This window comes from Mustela nigripes, unplaced genomic scaffold (genome assembly GCF_022355385.1).
Source record: "Mustela nigripes isolate SB6536 unplaced genomic scaffold, MUSNIG.SB6536 HiC_scaffold_76, whole genome shotgun sequence".
Lineage (NCBI taxonomy): Eukaryota > Metazoa > Chordata > Mammalia > Carnivora > Mustelidae > Mustela > Mustela nigripes.
This window is the reverse complement of record NW_026739491.1, coordinates 2,654,813-2,676,591: the sequence shown is the minus strand read 5'-3', so window position 1 is coordinate 2,676,591 and position 21,779 is coordinate 2,654,813. Positions and strand designations below refer to the sequence as shown.

At 42.6% G+C, this 21,779-nt stretch overlaps 3 protein-coding genes across 15 annotated transcripts in view; 2 read left to right on the top strand and 1 right to left on the bottom strand.

The window, feature by feature from the left end:
* LOC132008262 (autophagy-related protein 13) overlaps positions 1-2,629 on the bottom strand; it is a 56,105-nt gene extending 53,476 nt beyond the window's left edge. For 5 of the 7 annotated variants that reach the window (XM_059386797.1, XM_059386800.1, XM_059386801.1 and 2 more), the window contains exons 1-2: positions 2,284-2,629; positions 1,779-1,895 (exon numbers count right to left, since the gene is read on the bottom strand). The gene's annotated coding sequence lies outside the window, so the exon portion shown is untranslated. The remainder of the gene's footprint in view (positions 1-1,778; positions 1,896-2,283) is intronic. The other 2 variants (XM_059386799.1, XM_059386798.1) reach the window with 2 other exon arrangements.
* A 319-nt stretch (positions 2,630-2,948) lies between these two features.
* LOC132008209 (putative nuclease HARBI1) lies at positions 2,949-18,533 on the top strand. Its single transcript, XM_059386641.1, has 3 exons — positions 2,949-3,044; positions 3,976-4,794; positions 11,482-18,533. Exons 2-3 carry the CDS (start codon positions 4,125-4,127, stop codon positions 11,859-11,861), a joined length of 1,050 nt encoding a protein of 349 aa, XP_059242624.1. The 5' UTR covers positions 2,949-3,044; positions 3,976-4,124; the 3' UTR covers positions 11,862-18,533.
* A 729-nt stretch (positions 18,534-19,262) lies between these two features.
* The window catches only part of LOC132008252 (activating molecule in BECN1-regulated autophagy protein 1), a 178,324-nt gene continuing 175,807 nt past the window's right edge, over positions 19,263-21,779 (top strand). For 2 of the 7 annotated variants that reach the window (XM_059386774.1, XM_059386773.1), the window contains exon 1: positions 19,263-19,562. The gene's annotated coding sequence lies outside the window, so the exon portion shown is untranslated. The remainder of the gene's footprint in view (positions 19,563-21,779) is intronic. The other 5 variants (XM_059386775.1, XM_059386776.1, XM_059386777.1 and 2 more) reach the window with 4 other exon arrangements.

The window sequence follows — 21,779 nt, the reverse complement described above, 5'->3', positions numbered from 1 at the left end:
AGGGACACCTGGGTAGTAGCACAGTCAGTTAAGTGCAGGACCCTTGATTTCAGCTCAGGTCTGATCTCACCGTTATGAGATCAGGACCCAAGTCGCCCAGTGCTCAGTGCCCTTGGGTCTCTTCCCCCTCTGCTCCTCCCCACTGCGTGCGTGCTGGCATACTCTCTCTCTCTCAAATAAATAAATCTTTAAAAATGAAATTTCTGGTGTTTTTAGGTATTGCTAAGACTAAATAACTTCTCTCCAGATAAAAGATTCCAAAACAAACCTTCCATTTCTATTTGAACAAAATATAAATGCAGAATATTGGGAATGCACCTTATCAAGTGGGTACTTTTCCTGAATAGTCAAAATTATCTTCAAAAAATCACTCATACAGTAGGACTTAGGTCTTTGAAAGCTCAAATTAATGTCTTCTTTTTGCATTTAGGCTATGGGCACCTTGCTCTGAGTCATGGAGGTCCTAAGCTAATACAGCTAAATCAGAGCAGATGGGGGCAGGAAAGACAACAGGAAAGATTTCTTGCCTTCACCTCCATACAGTATAATCCCACTATGCACATATGGTAGGACTCCACTGTCTAGCCGATTCTTAGTCCTTATATAAAACAATGTAATAGGGAGTGTTTAGAGCTCAAGATCTACAGTTTTTGGTTCAATTTATAAAATTCAATTTTAGGGGCGCCTGGGTGGCTCAGTGTGTTAAGCTCTGCCTTCGGCTCAGAACAGGATCTCAGTGTCCTGGGATCGAGCCCCACATCGGGCTCTCTGCTCAGCAGGGAGCCTGCTTCTCCTTCTCTCTCTGCCTGACTCTTTGCCTACTTGTGATCTCTCTGTCTGTCAAATAAAATAAATAAAATCTTTTTAAAAAATTATTTTTAAAAAAAATAAATAAATAAAATTCAATTTTAATAACCACTCCTAAGGGAAAAATACAAATGCACAATAAAAAGAGTTACGTGTTAAGTACAATAATGGAAAATCCAGTGGTTTGCAATTTTTATGAAATATGAATCTCAAAAGTTGCCATATCCTTAACTTTACACCCAAAAGGGTGTAATTTGAAGACAGTGCATGAATTAACTACATTCATCTCATTATACGGATCAATATATTTGATACCTGCTTCAGCACTTACTCATCATTCACTGTGCATTAAAAATATTAACTCAGGATTCCATTTCACAAGCATTTATGTCTGCTCAGCTGAAAAATGGAGATGAAAACAAAACTTTTATAATTTAGTTGGGGCCACAAAATCCATACATGGAAAGGACTAACATTCATAAAACATATGAAAACCTAGAAATAAACTTAGTGTAAAGAAGGGGTCTGTTGGGGGAGCCTGGGTGGCTCAGTGGGTTAAAGCCTCTGCCTTCAGCTCAGGTAATGATCCCAGCGTCCTGGGATGGAGCACAGCATCCAGCATCCGGCTCTCTGCTCAGCAGGGAGCCTGCTTCCTCCTCTCTCTCTGCCTGCCTCTTTGCCTACTTGTGATCTCAGTGTGTCAAATAAATAAATAAAATCTTTAAAAAAAGGGAGGGGGTCTGTTGTGTATTACTGCACATTTCCTACTGTAAGTGTTTAATAAATTCTACCATCTTAGCAGATGAGTTTTAAACTAAGTACAATGATCCAGCTCGCCCGCTCTCTCTCTAAACGGAAAATACTAAAAGTGAAATGCTACGCTCAATTGACAGGGCAAGCTGAAAACTGACCTGGAAAGTGAAAACGGACATGAGTTAGTGATGAACCCCAAAAGGTGCTTAGCCACTTACCCAGAGATTTATTAAATGAGAACGGATCGCCGGTTTCCACAAGTCGTTCCACTGCCAGTAAGAAGACAGTCGTGAACCTTGGGGTCCCTTTTTTCACTAGTCAACAGTCACCCTCACCTACACGCGGAGTACATATTTGGCACTCAGCAAGTTTTGTTTTGTTTTGTTTTCTTCCCAACAAATCTTGATTGAATGAAAACCTACCTCACTCATATTGGTACCAACCCCGGAGTTAGGGTCCCACAAATTACCTCCAAAAACCTTACGACATAACCCAAAGAGCTGAGAAAGTAGAGACGAAAGCTTTGTGGATTTCTGTTAAGACTAGGGGCCATCGAGAGCCAACGGGGCCTAAACCAACCTGACTTCCCAAAGAAAGGTCTAGGGACTGTTCTGGGGCTACGTGGCTTAGTCCTCACAAGGAGGTACCCGTTAGGCCGCAGATCCATTGCCTCCCACCCGGGGGCGCTGAATGTTCTGGGGGTATCCCCACTAAAGTTAGTACCTGCAAAGCTGCGACACAGAGAGTGGCTCGGGGCTCTCATTACGGAGGCCGGGGCCTGGGGCCGGCCAGCTGCGTCTCTTGGATGAGGACTCCTGCACTCCGGAGCTGCGGGGACAGCAGGGGTCGCAGATAGACACTTCACGCCTCAGGAGGCTCGTGGTTCGTGGGCCCCGGGTGTTTCACTCACAGGACTGCGCGAGTTGTCGCACTCACGTTGATTCTCGTTCTTCAAGAGGGCCCTCACAGCTCTATCGATCACTACTGCCTGAAGCCCAGCAGCCGGTCGCCTCCCGGCGCCGCCATCGTTAGTGTTTGTTTTCATCCGCTCGGATGAAGGCGGGGGGAGGAAGAGGGCTATGGGGGAAATATAGCTGCGTAACTTCATCCGCACTTTCGCTACAGGGTAGACTCCTTATTTCATCCCTTTTTTCTTAATTCCCATAAAAGTTGATTTCCTTCCCATGTAAATCTTTCTCACTAACTTTTACAAGTGTCTCAGAAGGAAAGAACGGCATAAAGGCGGGGGACGGAGGGTCTTTGAAAGAGTGAAAACTTTGGGTTAACTGTGGAATGTGCGCCATCGAACCTCACGCTGCCGCGGAAGCGGCTGTGAGGACGCGGCGTGGGGAGACCGCTGACGCGAGGGGGCGGTGCCTAAGGTGAGCGGCGTGGCGACCAGTCCGAGGTCGCTGGTTCCAGTGCAGGGCCGGACCGGCTGGGTGGGTGGGAAGTGCTGCCAGTAACGCCGCAGCCTCGGAGAGGTGGGTGACGGGCCTTCGCTGGCTTTGAGTGGCCGGCGCAATCAGATTTCTAAGTATCTTTTCTAAGGCACCTTTTATAAGTGGCCGAGTCGCCTCCCAGCTCTAACTCATCTAGCCTCTTTTGCGCTTTTTTTCTAACCTGTCTGGGCTTTCGTGCTTCCTGGGCCTCAGCCTCACGATTTGGATTTCGTGGGGGAGAAGGCATGGCTTGTTGTTCGAGCACACGATGTGTCCACCGGGCTGGATTGCGGGCAGTTTTTTGCCCACACCTGTCTTGCTAGACTGGTTTGAGCACCCCACACGTCCCTCTCGTACTTACCCGGTGGAGCCAAAAGGTTTGGGTAATGAAACCAGGCGTGACTAATTCCTGACCCGCGTAGTTAAGACTTATGTCAACCAGTTTGTGGCCTGTATAGTTAAGTGCAGACCTCTTCTACTTTATGAATAATTACGCTATCGCCTCCATTAATCTTTTTTTTAAGATGTTATTTTTAAGTAATCTCTACATCCAACATGGAGCTGGAAGTTAAAACCCAGAGATGAAGAGACCCTCCACTTGGTTCTAAGCCAGCCAGGTGCCCCTCCTCCATTAATCTTGTGCTCTTGGGGTTCAAATGTCAAGCATTAAGTGAGCCATCAAAATCATCCCACATTTTCTTTTCCTTCCTTCTTTCCTTTCTTCCTTCCTTCCTTTCTTCAGACTGTAGGGTTGAGGGAGCTGCTCTGCTACATACAAAACAACTCCCATTATCTTTCAAACCACGCGAGTATTTCGTGCAGCCATGTGTTAGTGGAGCAAAACCCAGATTTACAGGTATAGCACCTTTTGCCTGGACAGATTGAAGTTTGAGAAAAGGAGCTGTTGTAGCCTTTGAATCACTTTAAAGTCTTTGGTCGGTTTCTAATGCTTTTTTTCTTTTAACCTTTACAGAGAGAAGATTACAAATGCCAGAGCCATTTAACTGATGGTTAACTGCTGAATTCTGACACTTCTTTAAATACCTTCTTGCACCAACATCTTCACTGAGAGGAATTCAGGAAAAGTAGCAGAGGGAAGGAGAAATCACATTTACATGTACCATGGCTATACCAATAACAGTACTTGACTGTGATCTCTTGCTCTATGGCCGAGGTCACCGGACATTGGACCGCTTTAAGCTGGATGACGTGACTGATGAATACTTGATGTCCATGTATGGGTTTCCTCGACAGTTCATTTATTACTTGGTGGAGCTCTTGGGGGCAAGTCTTTCTAGACCTACTCAGAGATCCAGAGCTATTAGCCCAGAGACACAGATCCTTGCAGCACTGGGCTTCTATACTTCAGGTTCCTTCCAGACTCGGATGGGAGATGCTATTGGAATCAGTCAGGCATCTATGAGTCGCTGTGTTGCCAATGTCACCGAAGCACTTGTGGAAAGAGCCACACAGTTCATTCGCTTTCCATCAGATGAAACCTCCGTGCAGGCTCTAAAGGATGAATTCTATGGGTTAGCCGGGATGCCAGGGGTTATAGGGGTGGTTGACTGTATCCATGTGGCAATCAAGGCACCGAATGCTGAAGACCTTTCCTATGTGAACCGCAAAGGACTACATTCTTTAAACTGCCTGATGGTGTGTGACATTAGAGGGGCACTAATGACTGTGGAGACCAACTGGCCAGGCAGCCTCCAGGACTATGCTGTGCTGCAGCAGTCTTCCCTCAGTAGTCATTTCGAAGCTGGAATACACAAAGATAGCTGGCTGCTTGGTAAGTTTTCAGGTGCACACGCTTCATTTTGTAGCCACAGAAAAATTATGTAACAGAGCAGAATGAAATTTGAGAATCTATAGACCTGAGTCTCAGTCCTGTTCTTTTTTTTAATGAGACCTCAGGTGAGAACTCTGAGTCTTCTTCTTCTTCTTTTTTTTTTTTTTTTAAAGATTTTATTTATTTATTTGACAAACAGAGATCACAAGTAGGCAGAGAGGCAGGCAGAGAGAGAGGAGGAAGCAGACTCCCTGCTGAGCAGAGAGCCCAATGCGATGCGGAGCTCCTTCCCAGGACCCTGGGATCATAACCGAAGGTAGAGGCTTTAATCCACTGAGCCACCCAGGCGCCCCTCTCTGAGTCTTAATTTAAAAAGAAAAGAACACTTAAAGGACATTTTATTAAAGTTTAAAAACACAATACTTGGTCCAGAGCCTCACTTCTAAGGATTTATCTTGAGACATATGGTCATAAGTAGAAACACTGGTGATGGGAAATAAAGTTAAGCTGCAGCAGTGTTTTGTAGTTGGAAACAGGAGCAACAACAACCCTACAAAAACATTCCCCTTTAATACAGCTGAAGTTCTTAATAAGGACAGATGTGGTTAAATATAATAGATCTCTTCAACTGAGCCTTAATTTTTATCATGTGTAAAATGTTAAAAATAATGCCAACAGGGGCGCCTGGGTGACTCAGTGGTCTAAAGCCTCTGCCTTCAGCTCAGGTCATGATCTCAGGGTCCTGGGATCAAGCCCTACATCAGGCTCTCTGCTCAGCGGGAAGCCTGCTCTCCTCGAGCACCCCCCCCACCACCACCTGCTGCTCTGCTTACTCCGGATCTCTCTCTCTGTTTAATAAAATCTCTGGGGAGCCTGGGTGGCTCAGTGGGTTAAAGCCTCTGCCTTTGGCTCAGGTCATGATCTCAGGGTCCTGGGAACAAGCCCCGCATCGCCTTGGGCTCTCTGCTCAGCAGGGAGTCTGCTTCCTCCTCTCTCCCTGCCTGCCTCTCTGTCTGCTTGTGATTTCTCTCTGTCAAATAAATAAATAAAAATCTTTAAAATAAATAAAATAAATAAAATCTTTATTAAAAAAATAATAATGCTGGGACGCCTGGGTGGCTCAGTTGGTTAAGCAGCTGCCTTCAGCTCGGGTCGTGATCCCGGTGTCCTGGGATCGAGTCCCACATCGGGCTCCTTGCTCAGCGGGGCGCCTGCTTCTCCCTCTGCCTCTGCCTGCCATTCTGTCTGCCTGTGCTCGCTCTCCCCCCCCCTCTGATAAATAAATAAAATCTTAAAAAAAAAAAAAGATAAAAAAAATAATAATGCCAACTGCAGTAATATCTATTGGCAGCACTAGGTGATATATGTGAGAGTTCATTATAGAGTATTGTACAAATATAAGACTTGTCATCGGTTACTGTTATTATGATATCTATATGAAAATGATAGCAGGGCACCTGGGTGGCTCAGTTGGTTAAGCATCTGCATTCGGCTGAGGTCAAGATCCTGGGGTCCTGGGATTGAGCCCCAAGTCAAGTTGGACTCCCTACTTAGCAGGGAGTTTGCTTCTCCCTCTCCCCACCGACCTCAGCCTGCTTGTGCTCCCTCAGTTCTAGCTTGCTGTCTCTCAGATAAATAAAATCTTCAAAAAAAAAAAGAATGATAGCGGACAGTGCACTTCCACAGTTCTCGTGGGAGCTCACTTGACAGATCTGCCCAAGTGCCATTGGGAAGCCTGACTTAGTGACATAAGTAGGACAAGAACCCATTCAAAATGGAGCAATGCAAACTGGGCTGACTGCATAGCTGGGAGAAATACAGTTGGGTAACAGTGATAATATCCTTAATCTTGGCAGCTTGGTTCTGTGTGTGTTTGTTTGTTCTAAAGCTGAGTATTATGTAAGCAACAGAATAAAAGTTATCTTCTATACAACATGTTATGTGAGAGATGAAAAGAAACATGAAGGATTGGAAGACCTCTCTTTCAAACCAGGGATCATATCTGCACTGTGTGTCCTCATAACAGTATTTAACATGCAGTAGACGCTCAGAAATTATTCCTTTTTAATATTCTTTAATTGTTCCAAGTGGGAAGAGACTGCTGTCACAATGAAGTAGAGCTGCCAGGGTACTATATGTGATGTCTTGGAACTCAGTGGTTTTCTTGAGTTGTTCCTTCTGTCTTCTGTTATTAGTGTACCCCCTTCTCTTTATCCCTCTGGACCTTTTTCTTAATCCTACCTTGTGTGGGAGCTCCTGGGCATCTCGGTTAGGCCATCTGTCTTCAGCTCAGGGTCCTGATTCCGGGATCTTAAAAAAAAAAAAAAAATCCTACCTTGTGCCTTTTTTGAACTTTCAAATTTCTTTTTTTTCTTTTTTTAAGATTATTTATTTATTTATTTATTTGAAAGAGAACGCAAGAGAGAGAGAACACAAGCAAGAGCACAAGGAGGAGCAGAGGGAGAGGGAGAAGCAGAACTTCCTGCTGAGCAGGGATCAGTCCCTGCCACCCCCCACATCATGACCTGAGCCGAAACCAAGAGTCAGACACTTAACTGACCGAACCACCAAGCTCATTTCTTATGGAAAATGACTTTGGTACCTTACTATAAAGCCAGCTAAAACATGCTGAGCGCTCAGAACTTGTCAGGCAATGTCGTAAGCAGTTTGCATTGGGTTGTCTCACTTAATTGTTATAAAAACTTTTGAAAAGTTAAATACTGATATCAACATGTTTATGGAGGAGGAAATTAAGGCACAGAATATCTAAGTCACTTGTGGTTAACGTTTGTTAATTTTTTTAAAAGATTATTTATTTAATTTATTTATTCGACAGGGAGAGAGCCCACAGATAGGCAGAGGGAGAGGGAGAAGCAGAGAGCCCGATGCAGGGCTTGATCCCAGGACCCTGGCTGGGATCATGACCTGAGCCAAAGGCAGATGCTTAACTAACAGAGCCACACAGATGCCAATTGTGGTTAACTTTTAGAAGTAGGTCACATGAAGAATTAAGTCTATTTGGCAAATAGTCTCTCTGTTAAGGACTTCAAGGTCATGTAGGAATTACTTACTCTCTTTTCCTTCACACGTTGGGACCCCAGATTCAGTTGGAAATATGGCTTTAGTTTTTTGAGGTTTTTTACAGGACATAATTGGAAATAAGGGAAAACTCTTGACAATTTTTTTTTTTTAAAGATTTTATTTATTTATTTGACAGACAGAGATCACAAGTAGGCAGAGAGGCAGGCAGAGAAAGAGAGAGCAAGGAGGAAGCAGGCTCTCCGCGGAGCGGACAGCCCGATGTGGGGCTCGATCCCAGGACCCTGGGATCACGACCCGAGCCGAAGGCAGAGGCTCTAACCCACTGAGCCACCCAGGCGCCCCGACAATTTTTTTTTTAAAGGTAGGCTCTACGCCCTATTTAGAACTTGAACTCATGACAAAATCAAGAGTCACATACTCTACTGACTGAGCCAGCCGGGCACCCCAACTCTGATAAATTTTTATTACTTTTCTGATTACCCTTTTTACAGGAAGGGTGGAAATGAGAGAGATGGATATGGTAACAACATTTAACAAATATTTATTAAGGCCAATTTTGGTATCAGGCTATATGGTAGGCACTAGGGCGGGGAAAAGTATACCCATGTGGAAATTGATTAGTACAACTAACAGTTCTAGCATATATTCCCTTGCAAATCCTCCATTATCTCTATCAGGAAAACTAGTTTGAAGACCCCTGAACTTGTAAGGGTTTCACAAATTTTCCAGATCAAGAGAGTCATCTGGGGAATTTATTAAAAATACACATCACTGGGCCCCACTTTAAACTTTGGGAATGAGAATTGTCAAGGAAAGAATCTAGACATCCATTTTTAACAGGTGCCTCAAGTGATTCGTACAAATTGATAAGTTTGTAAAACACTGGTATCTAAAGGATGTGTTGGATAAGAGGGTAATATTTTAGGGGAAGACTGGCAGGATTATGAGGATAACAAGATGTTAAAAAAGTTAAGATGGCTGATCGTATCTTAACACGCATCAGATTTGTGAAATAGTTCTAAATTTGCCAAATATAGAATTGACTATAATTCCCTTTGTGGTTTTTTTTTTTTTTAGGTTTATGTTTTGTTTTTAGTAGGAAATCATTTTGATAAAGTTTACAACCAAGAACAATGTTATGCTACTTAGATACAATATAAACAAATGCAGAGAAGTGACAAACATAAAATCCAGAATAGTGTTTTTATAGGAGGGATATATAGGAGCCTCTGAATTTTTTTTTAGCATATTTTTACCATGGTGTCATCCCTTCATCTCCTCATTCTCATCTGTCCCTTCAGAACTGCATTACCTTATTCCTCTTCTTTAAATGTACCTGCTCCTACAAAGAATTCAGCCTGAGTTCTTACTTCTTCAGCTCTTGGTCTGGTCTTGTTAAGCAGCTTTGGGTAAGATCTGCCAGAATGTCTTGTGGATGACTGATCATGTAAGCAGTTGTAATCTGTTTAGCAGTTCTGATCCTAATCCCCTCCTGAGTGTCTGTTTTCCAGTGGTGCTTGGATTAGAATCGGTTAATGACCATGGGGCATGTTATAAAAGGTCTGCATTAACTAGCTTATCCTTTATGTCTCCCCAGTTAAGGCTCATACTGTTCCATAGAGAAATGTTCAACTAATACCATTTAGTATCTCTGTCCTTTGGCATTCACCGTAAATGTTTGTCTTACTCTCTTACAGCATTACACCATTGTTTTTGTGACTCTTGAGTCTGACATTAGCATTTAGTGACTAGCTCCTTCTGCTTCCTTTGCATGGCATATCACAGGATGGCTACTGATATTTTGATTTTCTCATTGGTAGAATTAGTTCAATAATATCCTACCTGGCAGGGTTGGGATTGGATAATAAGAGATAATACATTCAAAGTGCCTAGATCAATGCGTGCTACATAGTAGGTATTTAATGAGTCACTGATATCATTTTCATTATTATTTACAGCATCAGTTTCTTAAATTTAGTATTTAGTAGGTGTGAGTTCAAGTAAAATAGGTCGTACTTGGGGGGAAAGTCAACTAAATGTAAAAATTGAAAATATCATGAGACTTATTAAATATTTAACAACATTCCAGTACGTACAATTAACACAATGTTATATGTCAATTATGTATAAGTAAAAACATAAATTTTTTTTTAAGATTTTGTTATTTATTTGACAGAGATCACAAGTAGGCAGAGAGCAGAGAGAGAGGAGGAAGCAGGCTTCCCACTGAGCAGAGAGTCCGATGCTGGGCTTGATCCCAGGACCTGGGGATCATGACCTGAGCCGAAGGCAGAGGCTTTAACCCACTGAGCCACCCAGGCGACTTCATAAAAATTTTTTTTAATAAAGTTGATCCAGTACTTAAAAAATGTAAGCTCCTGAAAGAAAGGAGTCCTGTGTGTTTTGGAACAGGGCCTAGACTCTGAAAAATCCATAACTATTTACCAAAACTGATAGTGGGTCAGGAACACAGCCATTGTGCAAGTTAGTACTCCGAGAGCCTCTTTGTCTCAGATTTCTAAGGGGTTGTGCCTCTGTGTGAGACATTTCATCTGTCAGCTGTAGTGAGTCAGGACAATTAAGCACCACAGAAACATTGTACTGTTGTAACAGGACATTGCATCCCAGTCTTGAGCGTTATTTTGTTCTTAGCACTGCCAGAGATCATTTGACAAGGAAGTCACCTTAGGAAAATGCCTCTGTATATTATTTTAATTGACTTCTGATTTGATTTCCTTATCACTGTTACTATTTGTATCATTATATGTATGCTTTCCTTGTTAAAGTGAAATTATACCAGTTCCTCTGTTACGCAGGCATTGTTCTAGTGATTGTAATATCTAGGAACACCTGAGTTCTGATCTGTGCCACTGGGACTTTTATCTTACTGTTCTTAGTATGGGGAGAATGAATGATTGTTTTCCATGAAATACTCTGAAATCCCGAGGTAGTACTTTCCGGATCTGACTCTTTAATGGTAAAGTTAGAAATTTTCCTCACAAGGGTTTTGAGCTCTCCTGGCTGAATTCTCTTTTCTTGCACTTTTTCTCTTTGGAGATTTTGAAGATTGGCTTGCTATATGATAGTTCTTACTAACCTTTTATTAAAGAACAGTATCTCTGAGTTCAGAAAATCCGGGAATTTCATTTCCTTAAGTGCCTTCACGTTCTCCCCACATTTTCTCAGGCTTGGCTCCCCCCACCCCCTTTTATTTATTTGTTTGTTTGTTTTTAAAGATCTTATTTATTTATTTATTTATTTGACAGAGAGAGAGAACAAGCAGGCGGAGCTGCAGAGGGAGAAGGGAGAAGCAGGCTCGAACCCAGGCCCTGGGATCATGTCCGAAGGCAGCCTGTTAATTGACCCAGCCACCAAAGCACCCCGCCCTTTCTTTTTTAAGCTATCAGCCTTTTTTCTCTGTTGGTTTTAACAAGGATATTTCCAGCCAAGACCTCTGTTTTCCTTCTCGTGATCCTGGCATGCCTTCTTTTTACCATATCACTTCCCTCTTGGTTTTTCTGGGGCTCAGTGCCTCCAGAGTCTTTTGCATTTTCTTAACCGTTCTGTGTATATGTTCCTGGATTTTCATTTCTGTTTGTAGTCCAGTTAGGATGATTTACGATTTCTTTGGACCTTCCCCCACAGGTGACAGTTCCTTCTCTCTGCGTACTTGGCTCATGACCCCCCTTCACATTCCTGAAACCCCAGCCGAATATCGCTATAATATGGCCCATTCTGCAACTCACAGTGTGATTGAGAAGACTTTCCGAACCCTCTGCTCCCGATTTCGCTGCCTGGATGGATCCAAGGGAGCGCTGCAGTACTCACCAGAGAAGTCCAGCCACATTATCTTGGCTTGTTGTGTCCTCCACAACATCTCCCTGGAGCATGGGATGGATGTTTGGTCCTCTCCAATGACAGGACCCATGGAACAGCCCCCTGAAGAAGAGTATGAACACATGGAATCCTTGGACCTGGAGGCTGATCGCATCCGTCAGGAGCTGATGCTCACTCATTTTAGCTAATGTGAGAGGTGGAGGGGAGGGAAATTTCCCAGAAGGAGTTATGACAAACTTTCTGCCTCACCACCCCCTGCAGAGTTCCATCATCTAGCATGATTGCGTATGTGGACACTTGTCACAAATTGACATTTAATCTTTGTGTTTTAGAAGGGTTATGGCTGTGCCAGAATATCCCGACTCATTTGCAAATACATTAGCTAAATCAAAACCAAGCCAATAGTTCCCTACTACCCACTCAACTCCAGGTTGAGTGATTGAAAATTCACTAGCAGCAGACATTTATGATTTTGCCTACAAAACCAAAGCAAAGGGGGAAACGGCAGTCAGCCAGAATGTTTTTTATTTAATTGTCTAGAGATTTCAAATGAAAACAATATTCGTTTGCCCTAAATTACTGGATGGGATTTTAGCTTTCCTACTTTGCTGCCTGTATAGGCATCATCTGAGGCAAGTGTAAAGAGCAAATTTAAGTTAGGGAATGGTCTTCTGACCAAAGTGGCTACTAATCTTGAGTTTTCAGCTTTGTGTTTTTAAGAGGATGTTAGGTACAGCCTGAAGCCTCCATCTCTAGTCTTTCTGCAGTAGTTGGACTGTGACTTGGACCTGGTTTCTAGGGAAAACATCTGGACTCCAATGTCCTCTTTCCAAACCAGAGAAGGATTTAGAGGCTAAATTGGTTTAAGAACCCAATCAGCTTAAAGAAGACAAATCAAATGTAGATAAAATAGCAAGCTTACACTTCACAGATCTAAAAACCCGATAGATTGATGGGCAGAGGAGACTCACCCAGGTTTTGACAGCTCACATCTAAACAAATCACATTTTTTACACCCATGATGTTAGAATGTTTGGCCATTCTGCTTTGAAATTCCTTGAGTAGAAGGAAGACTTAGGGAATAAAGAAGGCATTGCGAAAGCAGTAAAAAAGACATAATTTCTTGGTGTGAAATGAATTTTAGTGCTAGACCTACTTGAATATCTTGTGTGCAAAGTGATGGACAGAATTTCCCGGAAAATAAATAATCCTCCATCAAGTCTTATTCTAAAATTACACTGATATAAAAATAACCTGATTGGAATAATGAATGTGTGAATTAGGTTCACACTTTGGTGCCTTTGCTGGGACAAAAAAGAGACTTTCCTGAGGATTGTCTTGTTCCCAGTTTCTTTTTTTCTTTTTCATCTTTCTTTCTTTTTTTTTTTTTTTTTTAAAGATTTATTTATTTATTTGACACAGAGAGAGGGAGAGAGGGAACACAAGCGGGGGGAGTGGGAGAGGAAGAAGCAGGCTTCCCGTCGAACAGGGAGCCCTGTGCAGGGCTCCATCCTAGGACCCTGGGATCACGACAGAAGCCAAAGGCAGACGCTTAACAACTGAGCCACCCAGGCGCCCCTTGTTCCCAGTTTATCATCAGCTCACCATGTGATACTTCAGAATTGTCCTCTTGGATCATTTCCTACCTGCCTTTGGCAGTGTTAATCTGGTGATTTTCAAAGTAAAGAAATGAACAGCTGATGACAGAAGAAATTTGGAAATAAATTGAGGGTGACTCATCCCCACGATTAAAAACAATTATGGGTTATTATCTGCTGTTTATTTCTACTCCAAATGCTATTTCCCGTCATCATCCTACTCTATAAAGAGTGGGTCCATTTGGCAGGACGTTGAGCTTGGCATGTTCAATGACGTCATGGAGATGAGAATGGACCACAGGGAGGTGCCTGGGAGTATTAATTCTACTCACTGTGCAACAGAGGTGCCCTGTTACATATTTTTCCTTTGTAAAATCTGACCTGTGACCAAGCTTGCTTTGTCTCCCTCATGAGGCAATATTTTAATTTTAAGTCTTTCCAGGTTTCCTGAGATGGGTATTTTTCCCTACAGAGTTTTGGTTCTTTTGTGCATCTCGAATGAGGAAAGGGTGACTGCCATCCGCATCATGCAAGGTGGAGTGTGAGCTTTGAAAATGCCTGGCATTTTAGCCTTAAAAAAAAAAAAAAAAAAAAAAACTACCTTAAAGGAAAATTGGGGTTTTTCACAACTCAACTCACTAGATGGTAACATGAAGCCTGAGTGGGAGGGACAGTCTTGGAGAGATTTCAAAAGCAATTTCAAGTCTATTATTTGCACACCAAAGATAATTTCTGAGTGCTGAACCCACTGAATATTGGCTGGCAGTGTTTTTCTCTGGGAGTATTTTATTTCCTAATAATTCCACAGAATAACTGTTTAAATCTATTTCCTTATTCTTTCAGCATGAATTTTTACAGGCCAGGATTTTTTCAGTCCTTAGTTACCATTTCCCCAAAACGATCGAGGGGTGGGATTAGGGTCTGTACTTTCAAATTACCAAGGGTTTGCTCCTAAGGGCTTTTTATAAGCGCCTGTGAAGTCTTCTCTTGAGGTCCTTATTGTGGATTTTTAGTATCTCCTTGCTACAGTTTTGGGAAAGAATCAAGGATTATGTCTGTCTTATGTAAGCTTCATCTTCCCAGAGATGATGCCATCTGGTCAGCATAGGAGTTTTCCAGATTTGCCCTTGGATGTTTCAAGACAGCAAAGTCCCAGAATATACTAAGAGAAAAACCACAATATTGGGTCATCACTGGTTTACCAATTTCAAATTATACGAAATAGAAATCTTAAACACATTCTTTATTTTTTTAAAAATATTTTATTTATTTATTTGAGAGAGAACATGAGAGGCGAGAAGGTCAGAGGGAGAAGCAGACTCCCCATGGAGCTGGGACCCCGATGTGGGACTCGATCCCAGGACTCCAGGACCATGACCTGAGCCGAAGGCAGTTGCTCAACCAACTGAGCCACCCAGGTGCCCCACATTCTTTGTTTAAAATGAACTGAACATAGATGGAGCTCCTTTCCTGACCCTTGGACTATAAAGGATAGATAGCAAATTAATCTAAGTTTAGACTAATGGGGTCATATAGTGAAGACATACAGGAGGTGGTGGGGAGAGGAGTAAAATAGAAGCTAGACAGATAACAGACATATGGTGATTGTATCCTGACCTGAAATGATAAATTGAAAACAACTCAGCGACTGAGCTTGGCAATCGCTGTCCCTGGCATTAGAGGGGGAATTTAGGAGGAGGACAAGAAAATAAGAAATCAAGGAAACTTAATCGTTGTGCAGGCACATGTTCTCAGGACCTGTATTGCTTTCTAGGTCCAGCCCAAATTTTACAAAGTGGTGAGAATAAGAGATAAAAAAAGTAAGAATAAGATGACTCTAAGAATGGCAATGCAGGAAAGAAGGGAAAGTACTAGCTGGATGCTGGGAATACTTCAACTTCAGTTCCCTAATACATCAAATTCACAGGCTTTTTTTTTTTTTTTTTTTAAATGACTACACTCTAAACCCCCTTTGTGATAATCCAATAAGGGTGATGAGATCTCTGGATACTAAAAAAGGAGCAAGGAAATTAGACCTTGAAATCACAAGTTAGCACATTAAACAAGCAAACAAAGTCCATTTGAAAGGAATCTCCATGTTTGCCCACAAATCATTAAGGATCTATCATTCTCTTGAGATCTTAATCCTTATATAGAGGGCTGTCTTTATGAAAGGGCTGGTTTCTTTGTCGTTCTAGAGTCTTAACATGTTCATCCATTTCAATCCAATTGTACCACTGAGTATTTACCCTGTATAAATAATTCCAAAGAAGGAAGCGTCTTCTGTAATTCGACTGTGAATGATTACCTGCTGTTCTGGAATCTCTCTCCTTCCCTGTGCTGCTTCTGTATCTTTACCTTGCTTCTATTTTACTATCCAACCCAAAGTGTGCACATTAACCCACAGTACCATGAGATCAGGCTACAAAAGAACAGAACAGAACTGGAACAGCAAAACCTACAACTGGCTCATCATTTTGGCTGCTCAAGGCCCAATTCCTCTTCCTGGAATTCCTAATAAGATGACACACGGGGCTGCTACAGAGTTCAGGGCCAATTTCTACCATGCAGAGTGTAGTAGATGTTGTTTAGAGCCCAGAGCCAATATAAGGAAATATTTTCTCCCCTTCTCTCCTTTTCTCTCCTTTCACTCTTTATCCCAGGCAATTCCCCCATGTCTACATGTCCCAATCCTCTTTTCCTGGCTTAGTCTTTACATGTTCCTCCCATGTGATTGGCAGTGGCTTAAGTCCATTCTTAGGGGGACCAGCTGTCCTGGTTTGCCCAGAGCTATTGCAGTGTTAGCATTGAAAGTTCTTTGTCCTGGGAAACCCCTAGTCCTCAGCAAACTGGGACAGATGGTCACCCTACTTCAGGGGAAGCATCATCCTATCTTCAAGGGGGTGGCTCCCCCAGGGGAATCCAATCAGAATCCAATAATCAGTAATCAATATAAGAATGAATTGTTGAGAAAAAAAAAAAGAATGAATCCTTAAGGGGCGCCTGGGTGGGCTCAGTTGGTTAAGCCTTGGGCTCAGGTCGTGATCCCAGGGTCCTGGGATTGAGCCCCACATCAGGTTCGATGTTTAGATGTTTCAAGACAGCAAAGTCAAGGATATATTAAGAGAAAACCACAATATTGGGTCATTGCCAGTGTACCAATTTCAAACCATACAAAATAGAGACCTTGTTTCTTAGCTTCTCCCTCTCCTTGCTCGTGCTTTCTCTCTCTCTTTCTCTCAAATAAATAAATATACTTTTAAAAGAATTAATTGTTGAATTGTAACACCAATATGTAAGCATCAGTGATATAACCCAGTATGATCTTTACTCTGCCCACCTGGTTTCTTTCTTTTTAAGTCTTTCTCCAGTGTGAGGAGATTCCTGTAGGCTTGAGGATTTCAGTTCTGGATCTCTTGTAATCTACTCTTCTGTCCAAATTGACTCCCATAAGAGCAAGCAGTAGTTTACTGTCACACTGAAGCTTAAATCCACACTTGTAAAAAAACAGTTCTCTAGAGAAATCTATCTATAGAGATGCAACTCTGCCTGCAGAATAAGCCATCTTTCCCATGGTTTCACAGAGCAGTTAAGCCTCAGCTTCTCAAATATCTCCATTTTTAGGTGATGATCTTAGATTTTTTAAAAAAGATTTTATCCATTTAGTTAACAGAGCACATGAGCACAAGCAGGGGGAATGGCAGAGGAAGAGGAAGAAGCAGGCTCCCCGCTGAGTAGGGAGCCCAGTGCAGGGCTTGATCCCAGGATCACTTAACCCACTGAGCCACCCAGGTGCCCCTGATTCATATTTGCATAAACTTCCAGTGTTTTTTCCCAAAATAGAAGTCTCTGATTTTTGAAAGACTGAAAATTTCTTGTAGCCTTGAAATTAGTTTCTTTAGTTTTTCTCACTGAAATCAAGCTTTCAAAATGATGTTGTTATTTGGGTCAAGTTTGAATTAGGGCTGTAGCTTTAGATCCTATGCCCCACGAGCCTTTCTAAGAAGGAAGCTTCTCTAAAACATGTATTCTGGGAATAGAAACTCAGCCCCGGGTGACAGCAAAGGAAAGTCTATTTGCTGCTTCTCATCTGGCTTCAGGAATGTGGCAGAGACTACTTATTTAGTCGGCACTTAGTATTCTTTGGCCCCTGACTTTGCGAACTGCCCAAGATAAACACTAATTCCCAGTTATGTGTGGCTAGTGACTAAATTCTGGCCAGTGGAATATAAGTGGGAATGTCCTGTGCTATTTTCAAGATACGCCTTTATGGTGGGAGACATGCCTTTCTCCTTTCAGCTTCCTGCTGGTTGGAATGTTGACCTGGTGGCTAGAGCTTTTACAGCTGTCTTGGACCTGAGATGAAAGCCACTTGTTGAAGATGTCAGAGCAACAAGATGGAAGCCTGGTCCCCGACAACAAATGGCCAAACCTTATCCTAGGCTGTGCATTTCTGGATATATATATATATTTTAATGTGACAGAGAAATAAATCTCGACCTCACTTCCCACCTTATTCTTTTTATGTGCAATAGGTCTTAATCATCAATAAAAAGGTTACACCTGCCTCTTTCCAAAAGTAGCAATACCTATTACACAGAAAACGTTTGGAAGCAACATGCATTTGCAACAATGGGAGGCAAGGTCAGTATATCCTCTCAATGGAATATTGTGCAGTTGTTAAAAATAACTGTTAAAGATTTAATAGGGAAATGATATAATGCAAAATAATAACAATGTTGTATCTGCTTAAACTTTAAAACATTACATAGGATATTTTCTTTTTTTTTTCCTTAGATTTTATTTATTTATTTGACAGAGAGAGATTACAAGTAGGCAGACAGGCGGGCAGAGAGAGAGGAGGAAGTAGGCTCCCTGCTGAGAAGAGAGCCCGATGCAGGGCTCGATCCCAGAACCCTGAGATCATGACCTGAGTGGAAGGCAGGGGCTTAACCCACTGAGCCACCCAGGTGCCCCATACATCGGATATTTTCAATGGGAACAAGAACAAACTAAAACTTTGTGTTTTGGAAGCAGATTATTAAATTCTTTCTTTTTAAAAACTTTTGTAAATTTTCTATGATGTTTACTCATTTTTTAATTCCCTTCAAAGACAGTAAACGACAAAAGCGCAGTGTTTTGTCCTCATATTATGGCTGCTGGTTTTATCCTGTATTATATGTATGAGTTGTCCCTAGATATTGTTACAGACTTAAAGAAGGTGATTTTTAAGAAATTATAATAAATCGTAAGTAAAGCTAATGTTGTAAAGATGTTATTTTTTACAAAGATTTTACTTATTTGACAGAGAGAGAGAGAAAGAGAGAGCCAAGCATGGGGGGCGGCAGACGGAGAGGGAGAGGGAGAAGCAGGCTCCCGCTGAGCAGGGAACCCGTTTTGGGGCTCTATCCCTGGGCTCTATCCTAGGACCCTGGGATCATGACCTGAGCGGAAGGCGGAGGCTTTAACCCACTGAGCCACCCAAGCGCCCCAAGAATTTTTATCATTATGTAAAAAGCACACCTGTGGTCTCAGGCCTTTGGAATAAAATTAAAAAGCATGTGTGTATTTTTTTTTCCTGCCTTAGGTTCTGCCTACAACCCCCTGAAATTTTCCCAGCTACTCTTTGCTATGCTTTGCCCAAGTGGAGCTTTAACAGTGATTACTCACTTTGTTTCTCAGTCTGGATTCTCTCTCACTATCTCTTTCTGCCTCTGTCATATATATGTATATTTATTTTAATTTATCTCACTGTCCGTGAGGAAACTAAGAGTCACACTTGCTCACTTAGGAGTCCATAACGTAGTCGCTGAACTGCCAAGTATTATTGTGCTATGACTTGATCTTCAACAGCCAAGAAAAACTTCGGTGCTCTAAACAATTTAGCGGGCAACCAACACAGAAAATGGCAGAAGCACCGGCTACTTTACTCCATGGTTTATGATCTGGGTTTGTTTATTCATGCCTTAAACAGGAGTCGGACCTTGAGTCGGAGCTGATCTGTTTTTCGGCGCTCGACTGGACTTCCTTGAACGACTGCTTGGGCACTCTTCCTATGATGTCTGGGGCGTTCGTGTATTCGGTGATCTTTTGCGCCGTCTTCTTGCTTGATGTCTCCTGAGCGGTGGCGGCGCCGGGTCGAAGGCTGACTTAACTGCGAGGCCCCTCGCTCAGGCTGCTTTCTCCCGCTGGTCGGTAGAGCGGACCCCTTGCTTCCTGCCTGCCTCTTTTTCCTGTCGGTGGCTGAGTCCCCTCGCTGGGCTGCAGACGGAGCCCCCGCCTGTCTTGCAGGTAGGCCCGGGAGGAGCCTGGGAGGCCCGGTCCGGCATCCTTCCGCCGGCGGGTTGAGAAGACCTTGGCGCCGGCGGGTGGGCGGGCGGGTCGGCGGCAGAGACACGGCCGGAGGAGGAGCTACCCGTTTGCGTTCGGGGGCGCGGTCGGAGAGGCGGCGGGGAACTGAGGGAGAGGCCGGAAGGAGGGAGAGATGCTGGGGCTGCTCTGTGCGGTTCGGTAGGGAGGGGGTGTTGGGTCTTGGGCGGGTGTTGGCACCCCTAGTGTGGGGGGAAAATCGCTTTCTAGGAACAGATAGAGCTTTACGCGCTTTGACCCTCCGTTTCTCCTCCCGCCTTCCCACCCCCAAGGCTCCGGGTGTCATGACTCAATTGTGCTGGGGACCCCCTCTGGGTCCGGCCTTTGAAGGGACCTTTGAATAGGTGGAGGCAAGAGCAACATGGCCCCCTGGATACTCTGAGCGAAGTGCCATGTTCTTGCTTTTTTGGGGTAGGGAAACTGAGACTGAGCTCTGGTACTTGACTTTTCCCCATGTCCCCAACAAATCTTTAAATGCACCTTAAGTCTACTTTTTGTCATTTACAAGTTCGCTTTTTGTTGTTGTTGTTTTTATGTTTACCTATCCCTTTATGCACACAGTGACTTGTCGTTTGTGATCCTTCCTACCTAGATAATCAGATTCTGTCACTGGTACTTCATAAGTAAAGAGAGCATGCTGGTTTTGCGTGTCAAAGTCTGCATCATTTTCGTGAGAACAGCAATGACAGTTTTGTTTCTTGATAGAAAATTTCGTTTGCTGTCCAGTTTGCTTTCTGGTTGATACTTATTTCCTCTTCCCCTCAGTTTATGCTCAGTGAAAGTCTTCCAACTATGGTGTTAAGTGGTTAATGTCCGACAGGATGGTCAAGATTTTGAAATCAGATATTTGTCTTCAGAGTTTGCTTTCTAGGAAGAATCCAGAAGAAACCCAAGGAGTTGCCTTTGGAACAGTTTTGTTATATTTGATTAGTGGTTTAGTTATGCATATACTAGAGTTAAAAAGGTTGTGTGTAAGAATCATTCAAATATTGATATATTTAAATAGAAAGTTAAAATTCCAGCAGCTCCATTGTGTTTTCCTTTTCTCCCCTAACTTGGAAACTTTGGGGACTAAGTGTTCTTATTCATTTTATTTTCATTGGATTCAGTGTTTCCATCCTAATTTATGTAGCTTCTTTGTTGAAAAAAAAAAATTCAGACTAGAGGTCATTCTAGGTTGAATAAGTATTTCCATAGTATGTAGAATCAGTAGGACAGTGGTTTTAAGAGAAAATAGACTAAATTTCTAGTTCTTAGGTGGAAACTATACAAGTCAATTTTTTAAAAAATAATTTTAGAATTCTGATGAGTTTTGGAAAGATTATTGTTCCTCTATTTTTTTTTTTTTTTTGAGGTCAGCAGTATTTAAATGTGGGTCCCTTGATTTTGAGTGCTTTCCTAGATATCAGGACCTCGGTACTTCCAGAAAGGGTTTAATGAAGAGCCACCAGACTGTGGCGAGTCTACATTGGGAAGTTAGGCTAAGAATGTGTGTTCTCTGGAAAAGTTTTTGTGGTAGGAGAGAAATTTATAACAGAAGAAAGAATTTAGAGAAGGAAGTGACATTGTCTCCTGGGGATTGATTCTGCATAGAATTTATAGTTAGTGTCGTATTGCAGCAGCTCCTAATTAATGCTAAATAATAGATGGAGTTTGCTATGAGTGTCACAAAAAAATGTTAGGAACATTTTGTTATGTTTCTGTAGGAAGTAATTAGCAGAGGTTTAAGCTGGATTGAAGAAGACAAGAAATTTGGTTGTGGTGCTGGTGGTAGAGTTACAGGGATAGAGCTGCTGCTGCTGCTGCTTTTTTTTTTTTTTTAAGATTTTGTTTATTTATTTGACAGACAGAGATCACAAGTAGGCAGAGAGGCAGGCAGAGAGAGAGGGGGAAGCAGGCTCCCCGCCGAGCAGAGAGCCCGATGGGGGGCTTGATCCCAGGACCCCAAGTTCATGACCCGAGCCGAAGGCAGAGGCTCAACCCACTGAGCCACCCAGGCGCCCCAGGGATAGAGCCTCTGATCAGCTTCTGTCCTGTTTTATGAGAGAAATTCACTCTACTATTTACCTTTTTTGGTTAAATCTTGTGCTATTCTGTCAGTGTCAGATCAGGCTCTCTTCTGGTATTTCTTTTCAGAAA